The 17448-nt window shown below is 39.0% G+C and overlaps 1 protein-coding gene across 1 annotated transcript; it reads right to left on the reverse strand.

The window, feature by feature from the left end:
* Positions 1–492: 492 nt before the first annotated feature.
* LOC125225534 (protein ABHD1) lies at positions 493–17355 on the reverse strand. Its single transcript, XM_048129291.1, has 6 exons — positions 17116–17355; positions 13640–13813; positions 9402–9608; positions 7235–7439; positions 4738–5021; positions 493–3581 (listed from the first exon to the last, which is right to left on the reverse strand). The coding sequence occupies exons 1-6, from the start codon at positions 17218–17220 to the stop codon at positions 3345–3347; spliced, it is 1212 nt and encodes a 403-aa protein (XP_047985248.1). The 5' UTR covers positions 17221–17355; the 3' UTR covers positions 493–3344.
* Between the last annotated feature and the right edge of the window lie 93 nt (positions 17356–17448).

Here is a 17448-nt window from a genome sequence, read left to right on the forward strand (position 1 = left end):
CCTGCTACGCCGAGGTCCCGGGAAGGGCCTTTATTTGTGTGATGACCACAAATATTTGTTCCTGAATCATGGATGTTTTCTATGTATGTATGTATTTATCTATATAAGTATGTATATCGTCGCTTAGCACCCATAGTACAAGCTTTGCTTAGTTTGGGGCTAGATTGATCTCTGTAAGGTGTCCTAGAAAGTACCCAAGACTTGAATATATAGTATAACTAATATTTATTTATATTTTATTTACTATTATATGTGTATAGTTTAGTAAAAGGAAATGGGAATTTGTAAATACAAAACGAATCTGTTAGCATTTCTCTATCGTTCGTTCAATTTTGATAATATTAAATACCATATTAATTATCCATCTGCAAACTGTTTTTAGGTTATGTTCTTGGCCTAGTGATGATGTGTATTGTGTATTTTTTATCGACGTCAGGATAATAACCATATCGACATGAATGCATTAAAAAGGACATGAATGATAATTAGCTCATCGCTTACTCTTGGTGGAACCAGTGCCATAGTCAACCTCACGAATCAAGGATCGACAACTTATAAAATAGATATTTCAAACACACATTTTTTGTGTAACGTTTTAACAAGTAAACAAAATTATGTATAGAGTCAGACCAAGATAATTTTGCAACCATTTTTATAGCCCTGAGTCTGAAGGGCTTCATAATTGCATCGAAGTTTGACGTGTAAAATAACATTTGCACCGGCGAGGCAGCAAAATCATTGCTACTTTCTCTTGGGCTGACTCTAGTCATTCTCTCATCTAAAATCTAGTAGAGTCGACAACTTGTAAAATAGATATTTCAAACACACATTTTTGTTAGCATTTAACACAACAACTTAACAAAACTATGTCTAATTATAATTTATAACCCGTACAGGATTTAAACCTTTTAGGTCACTAAATTTCCAAAAATCATGTGGCCCCTGTCCGACAGGCGATTAGCGAGTACTTTTTAGTACATATTTGTATTAATTGTAAATATTTTTAAAGATAAGGACTGATAAAGTAGAATGCTGAGCAAATATAACTAAATTGACTATTTTCAACAAGCATAATTAACAGATATATGAATAAAAACAAGTTTGTTCTAAAAAAGTGCGATATCACAGAGTAATAAGGTAAATAACTACTTTTGTTTTTTACGCTACTCGCTTTACTCCGTCGGTCAGACCACTGCCTAAATAGCTTGTGTATGGGTATTGCACTTTAACAGGCTACACAGTTCAACAAAGATCCATTGATTGTGTTAAAACAACTTCGTCCCTCTACTTTGTCAGTTAGATGGCGCTGCAGTTGCCATAAAACATGGGGCAGTATGCTGACAAACTAGGAGCATTTTGATCTTAAGGCCAGTTCAGACAGGACAGTCAAATTGACAATTTGCTCACCAATTTTAGCCGTATTTTGTGTCCGCACTTACTGATTTACTGACCAATCGGACTAAAAGGGATCGACGAATCAACTTAATTTTACATTCACACTCATTAAATTGACAACTTAATCAAATTGTGCGAAAACTTGTCACATCTGATCTGACGGCCCATTTAAACTATTGATATTCCAATCAATAGCTCTTTGGTTCATAATAACTACGGAAATTGTAAAGATTTGAAGAAATCTAACGCGTGCTGATATTGACGTTTCGTCAGTCTAGTAAGCCACTAAATTTAGCACCGGTTTTTAAAACTTTAGCTCACAACACGATCGTTGTATAATATATATTAATTAGTATAATCAATTGATATTTTACGTGTCGCAACGAGAGTTTGTGAAATTGGATTACAATATATCGTGACAGTTCGGTAAATTCGTAATGGTGGAAAGATAAAAAATAAAGTCTAGCTTTACCTAAAAAACAGTAGAATATTGAACCACAATAAATCTTAATTGTGCTATTGAAAATTATTTGTACAGTATGGTGTAATTTTTCTACGTAAGTGTGTCGTCATTACAGATTGTACGAGTATTTTATATGTAGTGAGTAGGAATTAAGGATAGGAACAAAACAAATAAATATAAAGTGACATATAAGTGTAAAAAAAAAAATACGTTATAATATCGCTTGGGCTCATTTCGACCCTGTTGCTCGAAGCAGTAGGTACACAAAAAAGTAGTTATAATTGACAATTGTCATATTCAAAGCAAAATAATCTGTCAAAAATATGACGCGGTGAATTCTAGTGAACGTTTTTGCCGGTAGTCGAAATGACAATCGTTGACGCTCGACGCCGATGGAAACGCAGTCTGACTCGCTCGCGCTAATACGGAAGAGCGATAGAGATAGCTAGCTATGATAACGATATTATCGTAAGCGTTTTTCGTAACGCTAAACTCTCGTTGCAACAGTAACTGCGAAGCGTTTGGGGGACGCTATAAGCCGGGATGGTGTCCCGCCGCGGCAAAAAATATCACATGTCGAGCAAAGGCACTTCAGAGCGAAGCTCGTTGGACGAAGCGTAAGGCAATTATATTTAAAGTTGTACCTTGAAATAGCATTAGTTAAAATAAATGTTATATTATTTATTTTCAATCAGAATCACTAGCTCATCTGATTTTTATACTACTTGAAAAAGCATAACATTTTGTTACGGTCAAGCTAAAATTTTAAAGACAATTTCATTGTAAAACCTCGTGTTTCTGAGTAAGTATCTATATAAATTCCCAATAATATCACAAACATTTTAGGTACAACTTTAGACTGAATTCCCTAAAGGTCGGGCCACGATATCAGCTACGAGCGTCAGCGATAAGCGACAGCGGGTAGCGTAATGTCGTGGTCCGACCGTAAGGCACGAGGGAGCGGTTTACTGAAATATATTCTAGAATATTCAATTTTCCAAAATATCCAATTAGTTTAAAGCACTTAGTAAATATTTAATTTCAAGTTTTGTCTATACAACTACGCAAAAATTCTTAAATCTATTGTGTATGTTGTAAAATTTGTTTAGTAGGTACCTATTTGGATATTTTGGAATAATTATCGGAAACTCTTAAGATTTTATTATAAGATTTGTATCTATAATTTAGATACCTACAAGAAAATGTATCCTCATGCCGCCCAATGTCCATTACGATGCACACTCCAGATTCGATGAAATTTAAATCTAACTGAATTAACAAAAGCTAGATTCAAGACTGCTATAATTTTGTATAATGAGCGGCACAAATGTATATTTATATGCAGTGATTAGACTCTTGACGCCATTTTTACAAAAACGTCAAACAAATGACGCCCTGTCTCATCTCAAATATTTCAGAAAACCGTCCCATACCTAACGAAGCAGCGCCCTGGCTTTGTACTTAATACTGTCATATACCTCTACAATCAGCAGGCCTTATCAATTTGTTCCTCATCTTCAATCTTGGTCTTCGGGGGAGTGTGGAGTAAGGCTGGGTTGCGGAGTAAAGCGGAGAAGTATTGGAACGCTGCGCGGGCCATGTACTGGTCTTGACCCGCGGGCCACCAGCCTTCTAGGAAGCCTATGTGCCCGCCGCGAGCAGGGACCGCTAAGGCTACAGCCTTGGAGGCGGCGACTTCGGCTAGCGGGAGGACTTCGAGCGGCTGGAAATAAAAAAAAGCATTGTTTAGAAGCAGTCATATTTTATTAAACGGTCGATCTCAGAAGGGGATGATTAATCGTGTGAGCACGGAAAAACGTCCCACTTTCTCGATTGCTATAAAGTCGCTTTGTCAGTTTATTCATATAAAGATATAAGTAAATCTCCCAAGTAAAAAGTAAGTAGAGGGACGCTTTACCAAACACACTCACAATTCATGCGTAGCATTATATATTTCGTAGACACTGGTGTCTGTAGCACGCGCAGTTTGACCGCACATTTTTTTCCAATAGGTATTTAGAAAAAGATAAATTTTTCATTGAGTATTTCGAGCACAGGTTCATTTGATCGCAATCGCCGACGAAGTCTATAGTACATACATACTAAGAATAAGATGATAATTGTACATTGTTGACGATTTAAAAGTGCTTATTGTAAGCCTATTTAAATAATAACATTTTAGCTTGACTAGTCTAATTACCGTAATTCAAAGACAATAAGTCATAAATGCCGAGTCAAATGCTTTAACTGATGTAGCATTCTCTACTTTAGTTTGGTCGTCGGATCCTGTCACTAGACAGTGGAAGACAGTCTACCAATACTAGGCTATAAATGATATAGAAAAACAATATAATACCTGAAAAGGATCATCAGCAGCACATAAACACAGCAATGGAACCCTAACCGCTCCTAACTTGTCTCTCAACGTAGCCGCGCGGTAATACGCTTCGACGCTTCCAAATCCAAAATGGCGGGTAGTAAAGGCCGCGTCAAACGCGCGGACCGATGTAGCGTTCTCTACACGAGCGTGTTCGTCAACGCTGGCTGTTACTAGGGAGTGGAAGACGGTCTAACAATACTTGAGTTGACTATAAAATGATATAATAAAGATAAAATACCTGAAACGGATCATCAGCAGCACATAAACACAGCAACGGAACCCTAACCGCTCCTAACTTGTCTCTCAACGTAGCCGCGCGGTAATACGCTTCGACGCTTCGAAATCCAAAATGGCGGGTAGTAAAGGCCGCGTCAAACGCGCGGACCGATGTAGCGTTCTCTACACGAGCGTGTTCGTCAAAGCTGGCTGTTACTAGGGAGTGGAAGACGGTCTAACAATACTAGAGTTGACTATAAATGATATTATAAAGATAAAATACCTGAAACGGATCATCAGCAGCACATAAACACAGCAACGGCACTCTAACAGCTCCTAACTTGTCTCTCAACGTAGCCGCGCGGTAATACGCTTCGACGCTTCCAAATCCAAAATGGCGGGTAGTAAAGGCCGCGTCAAACGCCCGGACCGATGTAGCGTTCTCTACACGAGCGTGCTCATCAGATCCGGCTGTTACTAGGGAGTGGGAGCAGACGGTGCGACGGAGGTTACGAGCCATGTGACGGGAGAGGAGGGCGTTTAGGCCGCGCTCCATACATTCTGAACCTGTGGGGAAGAAAACAAATACTGATTAAGAAAATAAAAGAAAAACATGTCGTAACATTGTTGTGATATGATTTTACAAGGACTAAATTGGTAAATTATTTTGGAAATTCTTTTTTTATTATTTTATAGTTTGGTAAGAGATGTGAAGTCAAAGTTTTGGTTTCAAAGACGGTTTACACGCGTGGCACACGGAAGCAGTACGACCGATATTTGTGTCGCTTAACTTCAAAACTGGGTAAATCCATTCTGCTATAAGGTTGATTAGCTTTCAGATTATATTACATTTTTTTATATAGTCAACCTTTACTCCTCAAGCGCCCCTTGTTCCAGATCTGTCCCAGATAATTTAAACTGTAACTAAACAGATTGGAAGTTATTAATTCAGTAGCAAATTTTTGACAACGGCGTTCCAGGGATTAAAGGAGAATGGATTTACCCAAGTTTGAAGTTAAGCGACACATTTCTTCCTGTCCAGTTTCCACATACATATTTATTTCCGATTCTTAAACTGTAACTAAACAGATTGGAAGTTATTAATTCAGTAGCAAAAACGACAAAAGATAAGCACTCCCGTACAAATAAAAAGATGACATGCGATTTTGATAGCTCCCAAGCGAGTAACTATAAACATCGCCGTGTCTCTTTTTTTTTACACGGGAGTGATTATCTTTTTTCGTTTTTATAGCCATACATATTTATTTCCGTTCTGTATAAATATGTACCTACTTATTATTAAAACCGAAACGCAAAAAAACGGTTTATTTATCACGCTCAACAATAGGCACCTATGGACTAACAACCGTGTTGACATATTCAATTTTCCGCACAGACACTACTTTGTCCTTGACCGTACTTATTTGACAATGTAGGGGTCAGTACGATAGCGCCAAAATACGGGCTCGCTTTATTTACATAAACGTCTATTTACGAACTCATTGCTTGCAAATTCATTCATAGGATACAAGTGCAAATACATATTAGGATATTCGAAACAAATGATGATAGGTCTCTATACTCGTAGTCTAACTTCGTTAAACTGCTTTGTGAGAGAATAACCAACGTCAATGTCACTGTCTCGTCGTCAACTCACCTCACTCAACATAATAAATATAATAGGAATATTCGCCCAAGGATTATACTGTGCCCAAGGAGTCCAAGGACACACCAACCGCTAAGACTAGCGAGTCACCTCTCAAAAACGGCTTCTACATGATACGTACTGCACTGTCTCAGCACAGTATAATAAAGAGTACTGTCGTACAGTATGGCCACTCCCGCTCCCCGCTACCCACCACTCCAGCTAACCGAGAGGGGGTAAGCGGCACTTTGCCTACCCCCTCTCGGTTATCTCACAGTTACCGCCTGTCAAAAACTCGGACAGTCGACCTGTCATATTTCACTCATACAAACATAGTAGGTACGAGTTCACCTACACGAGCTGAGACTGTGTGCTAGGAACGCGCCTCTTTTATATATTTGATCGCCAGTGTCCGAGGTGTGGTTCCAGTATTAGTCCTCCTCGACTGACTCGACTCGAAGACTGCGTTACTTCTATAACTGGCCTCTAGGCTTGTGTCGTTCACGAACTGTGAACTGTTAGGAATAAAATCCCATCAATGACCGAAATTAACTGAATCTTTCCGTGCTCTGAGAATCGGTCTTTGCTCATTTAGTTCAGTATAGGATCGGCGAGCGCGAGCGGTTTGGATCGAGAACGAGTGTGTGACTGCGCCGACCGAGAGCGAGAGCTACTTAGCAGAGCAACAAAAAAACGTCAAGTTTTCATATTAAACTTCGGTTACTTACAACCTTTGGGCCCGGAATGTTACTATCTGCGGACTATGCGTATCATTTTGACACTATTCGGTCCCATACGTTCTGATCTTTCCGACCGCAGTGGTCGCTGGTCTGGCTGAACTAAATGAGCAAAAGACCTAAAAGAGCGAACTAGTTCGTGGGAGCGATTGAACGAGATCGGAGCGCTCCGATCAACGAACGAAACGGCACAAGCCTACTGGCCTCTATATATAGCAAGGGACTTACCTCGTTCAACATTAAGCGGTGAAGATACAACCAACGCCGCGTGCACTCTAAGCCTGGTCTCCCGCTGCTACCAAGTACTGTCCCAGTATGTCCTCCTTAAGGACACAAACGTCCAAGACTGGTACATCACCCCTTGCCACTTCTATAGGTAGCCTATACAAGAGACTCACCTCGTTCAACGTCTAGCGGTGAAGACACAACCAACGCCGCGTGTACTCTAGCCTGGTCACCCGCTGCTGCCAAGTACTGTCCCAGTATAAGTCCCCCTAGAGACACACCAACAGCCAAGACAGGCGCGTCCCCGGCCCGTTCGGACACGGCGTTCACCACTTCGGCTAAATCCTCGTGGCTTACGGCGCAGTATAGGCGCGGTGTCTGTAAACAAAAGACAATCTAATAACAATTCGAAATTATCTGAAGTCGATATATTTAATTGCTCGATAGATGGTGTCAAGAAAGCGTTTAAATAGTAATTATTAGTTCAAATTAACAATATTGGTTAAGTTGGTTCGAAAAATAATAATTAAAGTACTAATAGGTAGTTTTGCAACCTTAACTGTACCATTATACTTAGTTGCACTGCAACTTAGATATTTACTGATTAATTGTAAGTACCTCTTATATGAAATAAGCTATCGTATTTGTAACTAATTAAGGAAACTGTAGGTTTAATATAGTTTAACTATATAAATGTCAAAATGATTGTATAATAAACAATATACAATCTACTTTTGTAATTTGAAAGAAGTGAGCGAGGCTACGACTTTGCTAGCTCCACCATTTGTAGAGGATGGAAGATAACAGTGAGCCAAGAGAGCTTAGTACCTTAGATAAGAGGTTTATTATGACCTGTGGACTTTCAAGTGCCTCAATAGCGTCCGATTGCACAGATAAGATTCATTGGCGATATTGTCTAAGTAGGCTAAGTAAAACCCACTTCGGGTCGCTGCGTCAACGAAACAGTGAAATATGACATTTGAGTTTAAGTACCCTTTCTGTTTTGAGTTGGTTACTAAAACACTCCAATCCAACCATCCTTTTGAAGGTTATTGAAGTTCAAAAGTGATTGTCAGATCCTAAATGAACACACGAAAAAGAAGAGAGAAGAAAAAATTTACCGTGAGCTTGATCCCGCCTAGTCCCCTATAATGGAACACGACAGCTTGCGCGCCGAGCTGCCTCGCAGCGGCGCATAGTGCGCGCACATAATCTGCTTGCGACCCGCCTATTAAACCCGGCAATTCTAGTAATACTGGCACACAAAGACCCACTGAGATACCTATGCATAGGACTACAGTTGCATATATAAAGACAGTTACCGTGAGCTTAATCCCGCCTAGTCCCTTATAGTGGAACACGACAGCTTGCGCGCCGAGTTGCCTAGCAGCGGCGCATAGTGCGCGCACATAATCCGCCTGTTAGACCCCGGCAGTACTAGTAATACTGGCACACAAAGACCCGCTGAGATATCTTATACTTTTAAACGAGCAATTCTTGTATATTTATTTATTTATATATATCTTTATTTACACTGACGATCTCGGAAACCGCTCTAACGATTTCGCAGAAATTTGTTATGTGGGGGTTTTTGGGGGTGAAAAATCGGTCTAACTTATCCTTAGGTCCCGGAAAACGCGAATTTTCGAGTTTTCATGCGTTTTTCTTCGCGCGCCATCTCGTGTGCAGTAGTTATACTGTTAAGACAGAATTCTTTCGGTTGATGTAAGTACTATTTATTGCAAACACTAGATGGCGACACAGGTCAAGGCTAAAACGAATAGAAAAATACACTATTTGAGTTTTTGTGGCGAAATGCGCGCCATCTCGTGTGGAGTAGTTGTGTTGTTAAGGCTGAGAATTCTTTCGCTCGATGTAGGTACTATTCATTTTTGAACTAGATGGCGACACATGTCAAGGATACGAAACAGAACCGAGCGAAGCTCGGTTGCCCAGATATTCTTATCTTAAAGCTACAGGTACTTACATAAAGACCGCGTATACTTACCGTGAGCTTAATCCCGCCTAGTCCCCTATAATGGAACACAACAGCTTGCGCGCCAAGCTGTCTCGCAGCGGCGCATAGTGTGCGCACATAATCCGCCTGTGACCCGCCTGTTAGACTCGGCAATACTAGTAATACTGGCACACTAAGACACACAGGACTACAGATGCATATCGTCACTACTTTGAAAAAATCTCGTATCTCACGCTGCTCCTCAAAGTTAAAACGGAGTAAGTCTATATACATTCCATACATACTTACTACAATTTTTTTTTCATTGACAGACGAAGATACAAGTTTTTTTAAAAGTAGTGACGATATATAGACATAGTTACCGTGAGTTCAATCCCGCCTAGGCCCCTATAATGGAACACGACAGCTTGCGCGCCGAGCTGCCTTGCAGCGGCGCATAGTGCGCGCACATAATCCGCCTGTGACCCGCCTGTTAGACCCGGCAGCACTAGTAATATTGGCGCGCCGGGGCCTGCTGAGTTCTCAAGCCAGTCTAGGGCTACTTGCCCGCCGTCTGCTAGCCTTAAGACCTGGAACAAAATAAGTTGTCATACAGAATTGCTTTGTCCAAATGTAAAAAAAAAACTTGACTGAAACGGTAATTTACAGCTTGGCAAACTAACCGCAAAATTAAAATTTTGAAAAAACCCCCGACCGCGACATAGTAGACCGATTTTCATGAAACATGGCTAAGAACACTCCCGACTAGCTCAGCTCACCGACAAAAACAACTATATCAAAATCGGTTCATCCGTTCGGGAGCTACGATGACACATACAGACAGACACACAGACAGACAGACAGACACGTCAAACTTATAACACCCCTTCGTTTTTGCGTCGGGGGTTAAAAAGAGCAGAAACGGATTTTTTTATCCTAGCAACACCTAGGTACTTTTCTCACACAGAAGTGTCAAAATAGTTGCCACATGCAAAGCGGTTTACTAAGACCGTGGCGCCCCTATTATTTTCTACTCGACTTCCGGTTCGAGCGCCATTTAGCGGTCTCGTGTCGTGAATAATTTCTTTATCTTTTGCTCATTAATGTTGTTTAAAGTGTAACTAATATCGATAGCTTATTATGCAGTAAACTAATGTTGTAGTGAGAAGCTGATGAAGAATTAATCTCGAAACGCGTTTAGCCTCTTTTTTGTCGTCAACGGCCGGTATTCCACGCGCTCTTGTAAAATCTAGCTATCAATTTACAAGTGCTAACTCACCGTGCACTGTCGTACTTGCCGTACCAAAATGACTAATTAATATTAGCTCATATCACCTTGACACTGGCGAAATAGTCCCAATAATGGACTGAAGCCATTTAATTTAAAAAAAACTATTTTCTACTGTTTTTTGCCAGGCTGTAACTCATTGAGATCCATCAAAGATGGCACTGATACGCCGCTACAGACCAAGGTCAACCTTCGCTCATTGCAAGGTTCACAATGAGACTCATAAAAGGCGTGGCGTTCAATAGGATAAAATAAAATATGATCTCACTCTAAACGCTCTTGTAAAAAGTTAAGACTTAGGTTTAGTTCCTATTCAACCAAAGTAGTAAATCAACCGCAACCGTAACTTGACCTACGGTGCCGAAACATGGACGCTCACTAAAAAGGCTGTGCATAAGATCCGAGTTGCACAGAGAGCCATGGAGCGCGCCATGCTCGGTATCAAGATTCAAGATCGGGTGAGGAATGCCGAGATCCGTCATCGCACCAAGGTGCTAGACGTGGGTTTCGTCATTACCAAACTAAAATGGCTTAAATGTCCGAGGATGGCCTGACAGTCATCAAAGTCTCTCTCAGTATAACACTTTAAGTTCTCGCGCTTTGTACACATATTTAAAGTCACATACAGGTCGAACGCGATTAATTAACATTATTTTACCTTTCACCTCTCTCCGTGTAAGCCCTGAGTGGACGCTCGGAGCGGGGCGTTTAGCGGGGCGTGCAGCGGAGCGGGCGAGCGTGCGTCCACCCTATCCAGCGTCGACTCAAGACACTATGTATGTCCACTTGTTTTCGAAGTACCTGACGTAATAACGTCCAGCGTATCCTTAAACGAACTATGTATTTAACCTATAGTATAGTGTATTACTTTCATGCAAAATAGATCTGTACATTACTTTGACCGCCCAATGTTACGTCCAAGCAATTTCGTATTTATATATAAGTAGGTAGTTATACTATGTATTTAACCTATAGTATAACTATCTACTTATATATAAATACGAAATTGCTTGGACGTAACATTGGGCGGTCAAAGTAATGTACAGATCTATTTTGCATGAAAGTAATACAATGACATACATAATGTGTAGGTACATATTATGTATGTAGGTACATAACTAATCGAGCATACAAACAATACTAAATTTCCATAATAGCATGTCGTCCGTTTTTAACCCCCGACGCAAAAACGACGGGGTGTTATAAGTTTGACGTGTCTGTCTGTCTGTCTGTCTGTTTGTCTGTGTGTGTGTCTGTCTGTGGCACCGTAGCTCCCGAACGGGTGAACCGATTTCGATTTAGTTTTTTTTGTTTGAAAGCTGAGTTAGTCGGGAGTGTTCTTAGCCATGTTTCATGAAAATCGGTCCACTATGTCGCGGTCGGGGGTTTTTTCAAAATTTTAATTTTGTGGTTAGGTTATAACGTATGATACTGTTACTAATGTTACTATTACATTATAAGAAACTAGTGTATTAGGTACTTTAAATACCTCCCAGCAGCGGCTGATCCATACAAGCCGATTCCCACCGGCTTGCCTAAAATTGGTTACTAGTAAAGTACCTAATGTGAAGGTGGGTTTCTTTTTGGTCAGTGTTGCTTAGCAGAAATTTTCACCAGCCGCCACTGATACCTCCTACAAGTAGGTACATACTAGAGATGGGCCGAATATGGACTTTGCCGAATACGAATATTCGGCCGAACATTCGGTTCAGCTCTTACCGAACCGAACATTCGGCCGAATATTCGGTTACGCCATATTTTTAAAGCGGAGGTTGAGATTAAAACTATTAAATGATTGATAATGGTTACATTATGTTCTTATGATTTTGTGGATAACTAAATTTAGTTAAAACAACTTTGAACTCTTCTGAACTCTTAAACTACGGTTTTTTTAACTTTTTTACAAAACAATTGTATTTATATTTTGACGCATAATTATCTCTTTTTAGTAGTTCCTTAGAAAGCTACTAAAATAGGAGCTTATTATCCAATGGAATACGTAAGATCTTCATTAGTTATTTACTTTGTTTATTCGGTAAATATTCGGCAATGCAACCGAATTATTCGGCCGAATACGAACATTGAAAAACTTGCCGAATACCGAATATTTACCGAATATTCGGCCCATCTCTAGTACATACATATTCATTTTCATATTTTTCTCCCGGTCCTCATTTTGTTCAAAAAGCGACTTTAACCTATTAAACACTTCATTCTGCATCTAGCGTGGTCGTATCGCCGGTACAAAGTTTAGTTTAGTCTTATTTATCACTATCGTACTGCAGTTAAATGAGTTGGACATTGTATACCAGACCTACAGCGGTTAAAAGGTTAACCTATTGATGTAAGTATACAATTATACATTACCTCACGGCGATAACGCGCGTGTGACAGCAATAGTGAGCGCAGTATAGACCCCAGGACAGTCTGCAAGCGTGCTTCCACGCACCATGGGGTTGGCCAGTACGGTGTTTGTAGTAGCAACACAATTGTCTTGAGAAGTGGCTAATGTCTAATCTAGAACATACCTCACGGCGATACCGCGCGTGTGGCAGCAATAGTGAGCGCAGTATAGACCCCAGGACAGTCTGCAAGCGTGCTTCCACGCACCATGGGGTTCGCCAGTACGGTGTTTGTAGTAGCAGCACAACTGTCTAGAGAAGTGGCTAATGTCTAATCTAGAACATACCTCACGGCAATACCGCGCGTGTGGCAGCAATAGTGAGCGCAGTATAGACCCCATGACAGTTTGCAAGCGTGCTTCCACGCACCATGGGGTTGGCCAGTACGGTGTTTGTAGTAGCAGTACAACTGTCTAGAGAAGTGGCTAATGTCTAATCTAGAACATACCTCACGGCGATACCGCGCGTGTGGCAGCAATAGTGAGCGCAGTGTAGACCCCAGGACAGTTTGCAAGCGTGCTTCCACGCACCATGGGGTTGACCAGTACGGTGTTTGTAGTAGCAGCACAACTGTCTTGAGAAGTGGCTAATGTCTAATCTAGAACATACCTCACGGCGATACCGCGCGTGTGGCAGCAATAGTGAGCGCAGTATAGACCCCAGGACAGTTTGCAAGCGTGCTTCCACGCACCATGGGGTTGGCCAGTACGGTGTTTGTAGTAGCAGCACAACTGTCTTGAGAAGTGGCTAATGTCTAATCTAGAACATACCTCACGGCGATACCGCGCGTGTGGCAGCAATAGTGAGCGCAGTATAGACCCCAGGACAGTTTGCAAGCGTGCCTCCACGCACCATCGGGTTGGCCAGTACGGTGTTTGTAGTAGCAGCACAACTGTCTAGAGAAGTGGCTAATGTCTAATCTAGAACATACCTCACGGCGATACCGCGCGTGTGGCAGCAATAGTGAGCGCAGTATAGACCCCAGGACAGTTTGCAAGCGTGCTTCCACGCACCATGGGGTTGGCCAGTACGGTGTTTGTAGTAGGGGCACATCTTGCTCGAGTAGTGACCGTAGTGCTCCTGGACCGCATACTAGTAAAGGCCTCTGTAGAAAAGATTTAAAAGTCAATAGATACTTTTACACTTTACTAACCTTTTGTTTTGTCCCTTTCTGTCATGTTGACTTATGTATTTGTGAGAAAGGGACAAAACACTTTTTAACTAATGAGTTGAATAACTTTTTTATGAATAAGGAGGTTAGTGTATATATATATATGCAACCTATTAGGTGCTAATGAACTATAAATTGCCAGTTGAATTTTAAATTCATAGCAGTAAAGTATGGCTGTTTTACAGGAAATTGAACCTTACTCTATTTGAAAATGGTTATAAGTACATTGAAGATTGATTTCAACATTCATTTAGTCCATTTTTAATTTAAAACTATAAACTTATTTCGAGTTTAAATACCTATTAATTACTCAGTTGAGTAGTTAAAGAGAAACCTTCAATTTTCGACAACTCATTATCACCAATCAGCTGTGCAAACAGTGACAGTGACGTATTTTATTAGCTATTATTAGAGATTATAGTCAATGCTGTAAGGCTGATAGTCCACTATCATATGTTTGTCATAAAAATATGATCATAGGTCTGTATGCCTCTCTTTTTCTTCAACATGAAAAAAAAAACCGGCCAAGTGCGAGTCGGACTCGCCCACCGAGGGTTCCGTACAAACTTTCTTTCAAACTACCTAGTAAAAATAATCTCATATTTTCATATAACTCTAATGACGACTAGAAGACAAAAGTATAGGCACTAATGAGTATTATTGTGTATAGCGCCATCTCCCGGTCAATTTGCTAACTAATTTGCGCGACCTGGTTTTTCAGGGATAATTCTTTATAATGTTAACCGATTTAAACAGTTTTTACTTTATTGGACAGAAGATGGTTTACGTAACATCTCGTATTAATTTGAAGTACGATATACATCCGCAATTTACCCACCAAATTGAAAGTAAAAATCTGAAAAGTTTTTTGTGAATTAAAAAAAAAGTATTCAAAATACAAACACGATTATATTTTTCCTGTAATATTTAGCATAAAACCAATGTTTACTAAAAATTTCATAATTTTTCCACAACAAAAAAATTATAAAAAATAGCTTATTTACGTTCAATTTGAGCTCTTTCCAACGATACCCCACTTGACCTAGTAACTTGAAATTTACAGTTTGCCCCCCTTTCATTTTGGCCATTTTCTACAATTAAAATTAATATATTTAAAAAAATTACACTTTCTATTTGTAGAGGTTTACAATGTTCACAACTATTCTAAATTTCAAGTTGATAGCATTAGTAGTTCTCGAGATATTTAGGAATGTGACAGACGGACAGACAGACGGACAGAGTTGCACCATAAGGGTTCCTGTTGTACCTTTTTGGTACGGAACCCTAAAAAGGACAGCATGTTGGCTATGATCATATTTCTATGACAAACATATGATAGTGTACTATTGGCCTAAGAATGAAGTAATAAAATTACATTTTATAAGATCACTAGCTTTCGCCCGCGGCTTCGCTCGCGTTAAATTCGAAAATTGCGGAATTATCCATACAAACTTCCAATCCCCATTTTAGGGAAGTAGGGGGTTAGGAAGAGACAAAGCCTATATCACTTTCCATACCTTCAACTATCTCCACTTAAAAAATCACGACAATTCGTCGCTTTATCACATCTTGGACACTTGTGATTGTGATCAAATATATGAAAGAGGAGTGTTCCTAGCACACAGTCTAAGCTTGTGTATGTACTCAATGTATGTGTATAAATTACATTATGTGATATTTGTATTAATATACAATGTGGGCCTATTTAACCCGAAAGGTTTTAACAGTGTATTCCTGACCCTATTTAGAGACTATAATGTTTTGCAAAAAACCTCTCACTCAAAAAAATATGAAAGAAAAAAAAAAACTCCAAAACTTTTTTTTTATAAATAACTATGTAAAAGTATGTAGTGTATACTATATGTACAAATACACAGGGTGACATTTAAATCGTGAATTGAAATATGTTTTTCTTTCTCTATCAACAATTGACAATTGATGGGTCTTGTTTAATACAGACGAGACAAGTTTTTTTCTTTTTTTTCCATTTTTTGTTTTTTATTTTTGATTTCGTCCCTACTATCCCGCTTGAAAATGGTTTTAGTTTCAAAATTCATTAAGTACTTACAGCATATTATTTTAATTCATACATCATATTTTATTTAGAGAAAATTAGGAAAAGGTTAAAAAACCTATTAAATATGAACAGATATTTTATGAGATACTTATTTTAGAAGTAAATGATTAAATTTTATATTAGCTATTATTAGAGATTATGCCAATGTAGGAATGTAGGTAATAAAATAGGTAATTTCAAAAACCAGTTTTCTCAACTTATCAGGTTTCACCAGTAAACCCTTGATGTATGTGTAATTGTGTACTAAATTACATGATTTAATACTTATGTATTGTATTTATATTCATTAATTAGTCTCTAATCTGTAAAAAGAAAGCATAGCCTAATCCTGTAGATTATTCTAAAAAAGAACTTGCACAAAATATGTTAAAAAAAATGGTTTTGTTACATACATCAAATTCACATTCAATAAATTATGTAAAAAATTTATAATTATTCCTTAATTAAAATACAACATTAAGATTCCTAATTCGGAGCTTTTTCAGTATTTCAGTATTATACTATGTATACAAGTACAAAATAAAATTGTCTATTGTTACTTTACGTCGCGAGGTTTTTTTAATGTTCGCGTGTGGAATGGCTAATAATACTTACTTAAATAGACATATTGAATAAAATAAAACCATCATTCTTACACAGATCACTGATTAAGTCCCACGGAAAAGTTCAATAAGGCTTGAATGTTGGAACTTGAACAAAAATATATAAATTATATTGCTGAAATAAGACTTGAATTGTAAATTGTATGTGAGTATATTGTTTTAATCCTAGGTAATATTCCCTATTTAAAACGGCGGCATTTCGTGAACATCAAAGCGTGGGCCTTCTGTACTTGTACAATATAGTACTAATGTATGAAAATTGTAATCTAAAGAATGTTATGTTATAAACCATCAGTTTGGAATGTTCCTGAACTTTTTTATTGCTGATAAGTATTGTAATTGTATTATATTGATAACTGAATTAATACAGGAAAGCGTGGGCAGCAATGAAGCACTAACCACTGAAAATGTAACCGTATTTTACAAGAACTTCTAAATTTTCAGTTTAATAAGAAACTAATAAGAAAGTTCGTACACCTCAAGTGTTAGTGTCAATCGATACCCGAGGGACGCAATGCAAGGCGAGGGCTTAATACTATTAAGATAATGGATTTTACCTTGACTACTTCCACTAGATAATAGGTTATGTACAATACAGATAATGACAGCCCCACCAGCAACTCCTTCCGCGCTTCAAGCATATACATAAACATTCCCAACATCCCGCCGGTAAACACAACTTTTAAAACAAAAAGACAAAATAAAAAGGCACACAACGTTAGTTATTCATGCGAATAACTATTCTAAATACTGATAAGTTCGAGTGAATCACTCATATCACTGCACCCTGTTACAGTGATGCGAAACACTGCAGAACTGTCGAACTGTCACTGTCATGTGCGATGAAGCGTCAAATGAAATGTCAAAAACGAATACGTCATAGATGACGT

Source organism: Leguminivora glycinivorella, chromosome 4 (genome assembly GCF_023078275.1).
Source record: "Leguminivora glycinivorella isolate SPB_JAAS2020 chromosome 4, LegGlyc_1.1, whole genome shotgun sequence".
NCBI lineage: Eukaryota > Metazoa > Arthropoda > Insecta > Lepidoptera > Tortricidae > Leguminivora > Leguminivora glycinivorella.

What these genes read in the sequence shown, in the direction of transcription:
- LOC125225534 (XM_048129291.1), bottom strand. Translation starts at nt 17,220, where the DNA reads ATGTTGGGAATGTTTATGTATATGCTTGAAGCGCGGAAGGAGTTGCTG. An exon ending in TAGGCGGGATTGAACTCACG is followed by an intron (nt 7,440 to 9,401) that starts GTAACTATGTCT and finishes TTTTGTTTACAG; the next exon opens with ACACCGCGCCTATACTGCGC. An exon ending in CTGCTGATGATCCGTTTCAG is followed by an intron (nt 3,582 to 4,737) that starts GTATTTTATCTT and finishes TTTTATTTCCAG; the next exon opens with CCGCTCGAAGTCCTCCCGCT.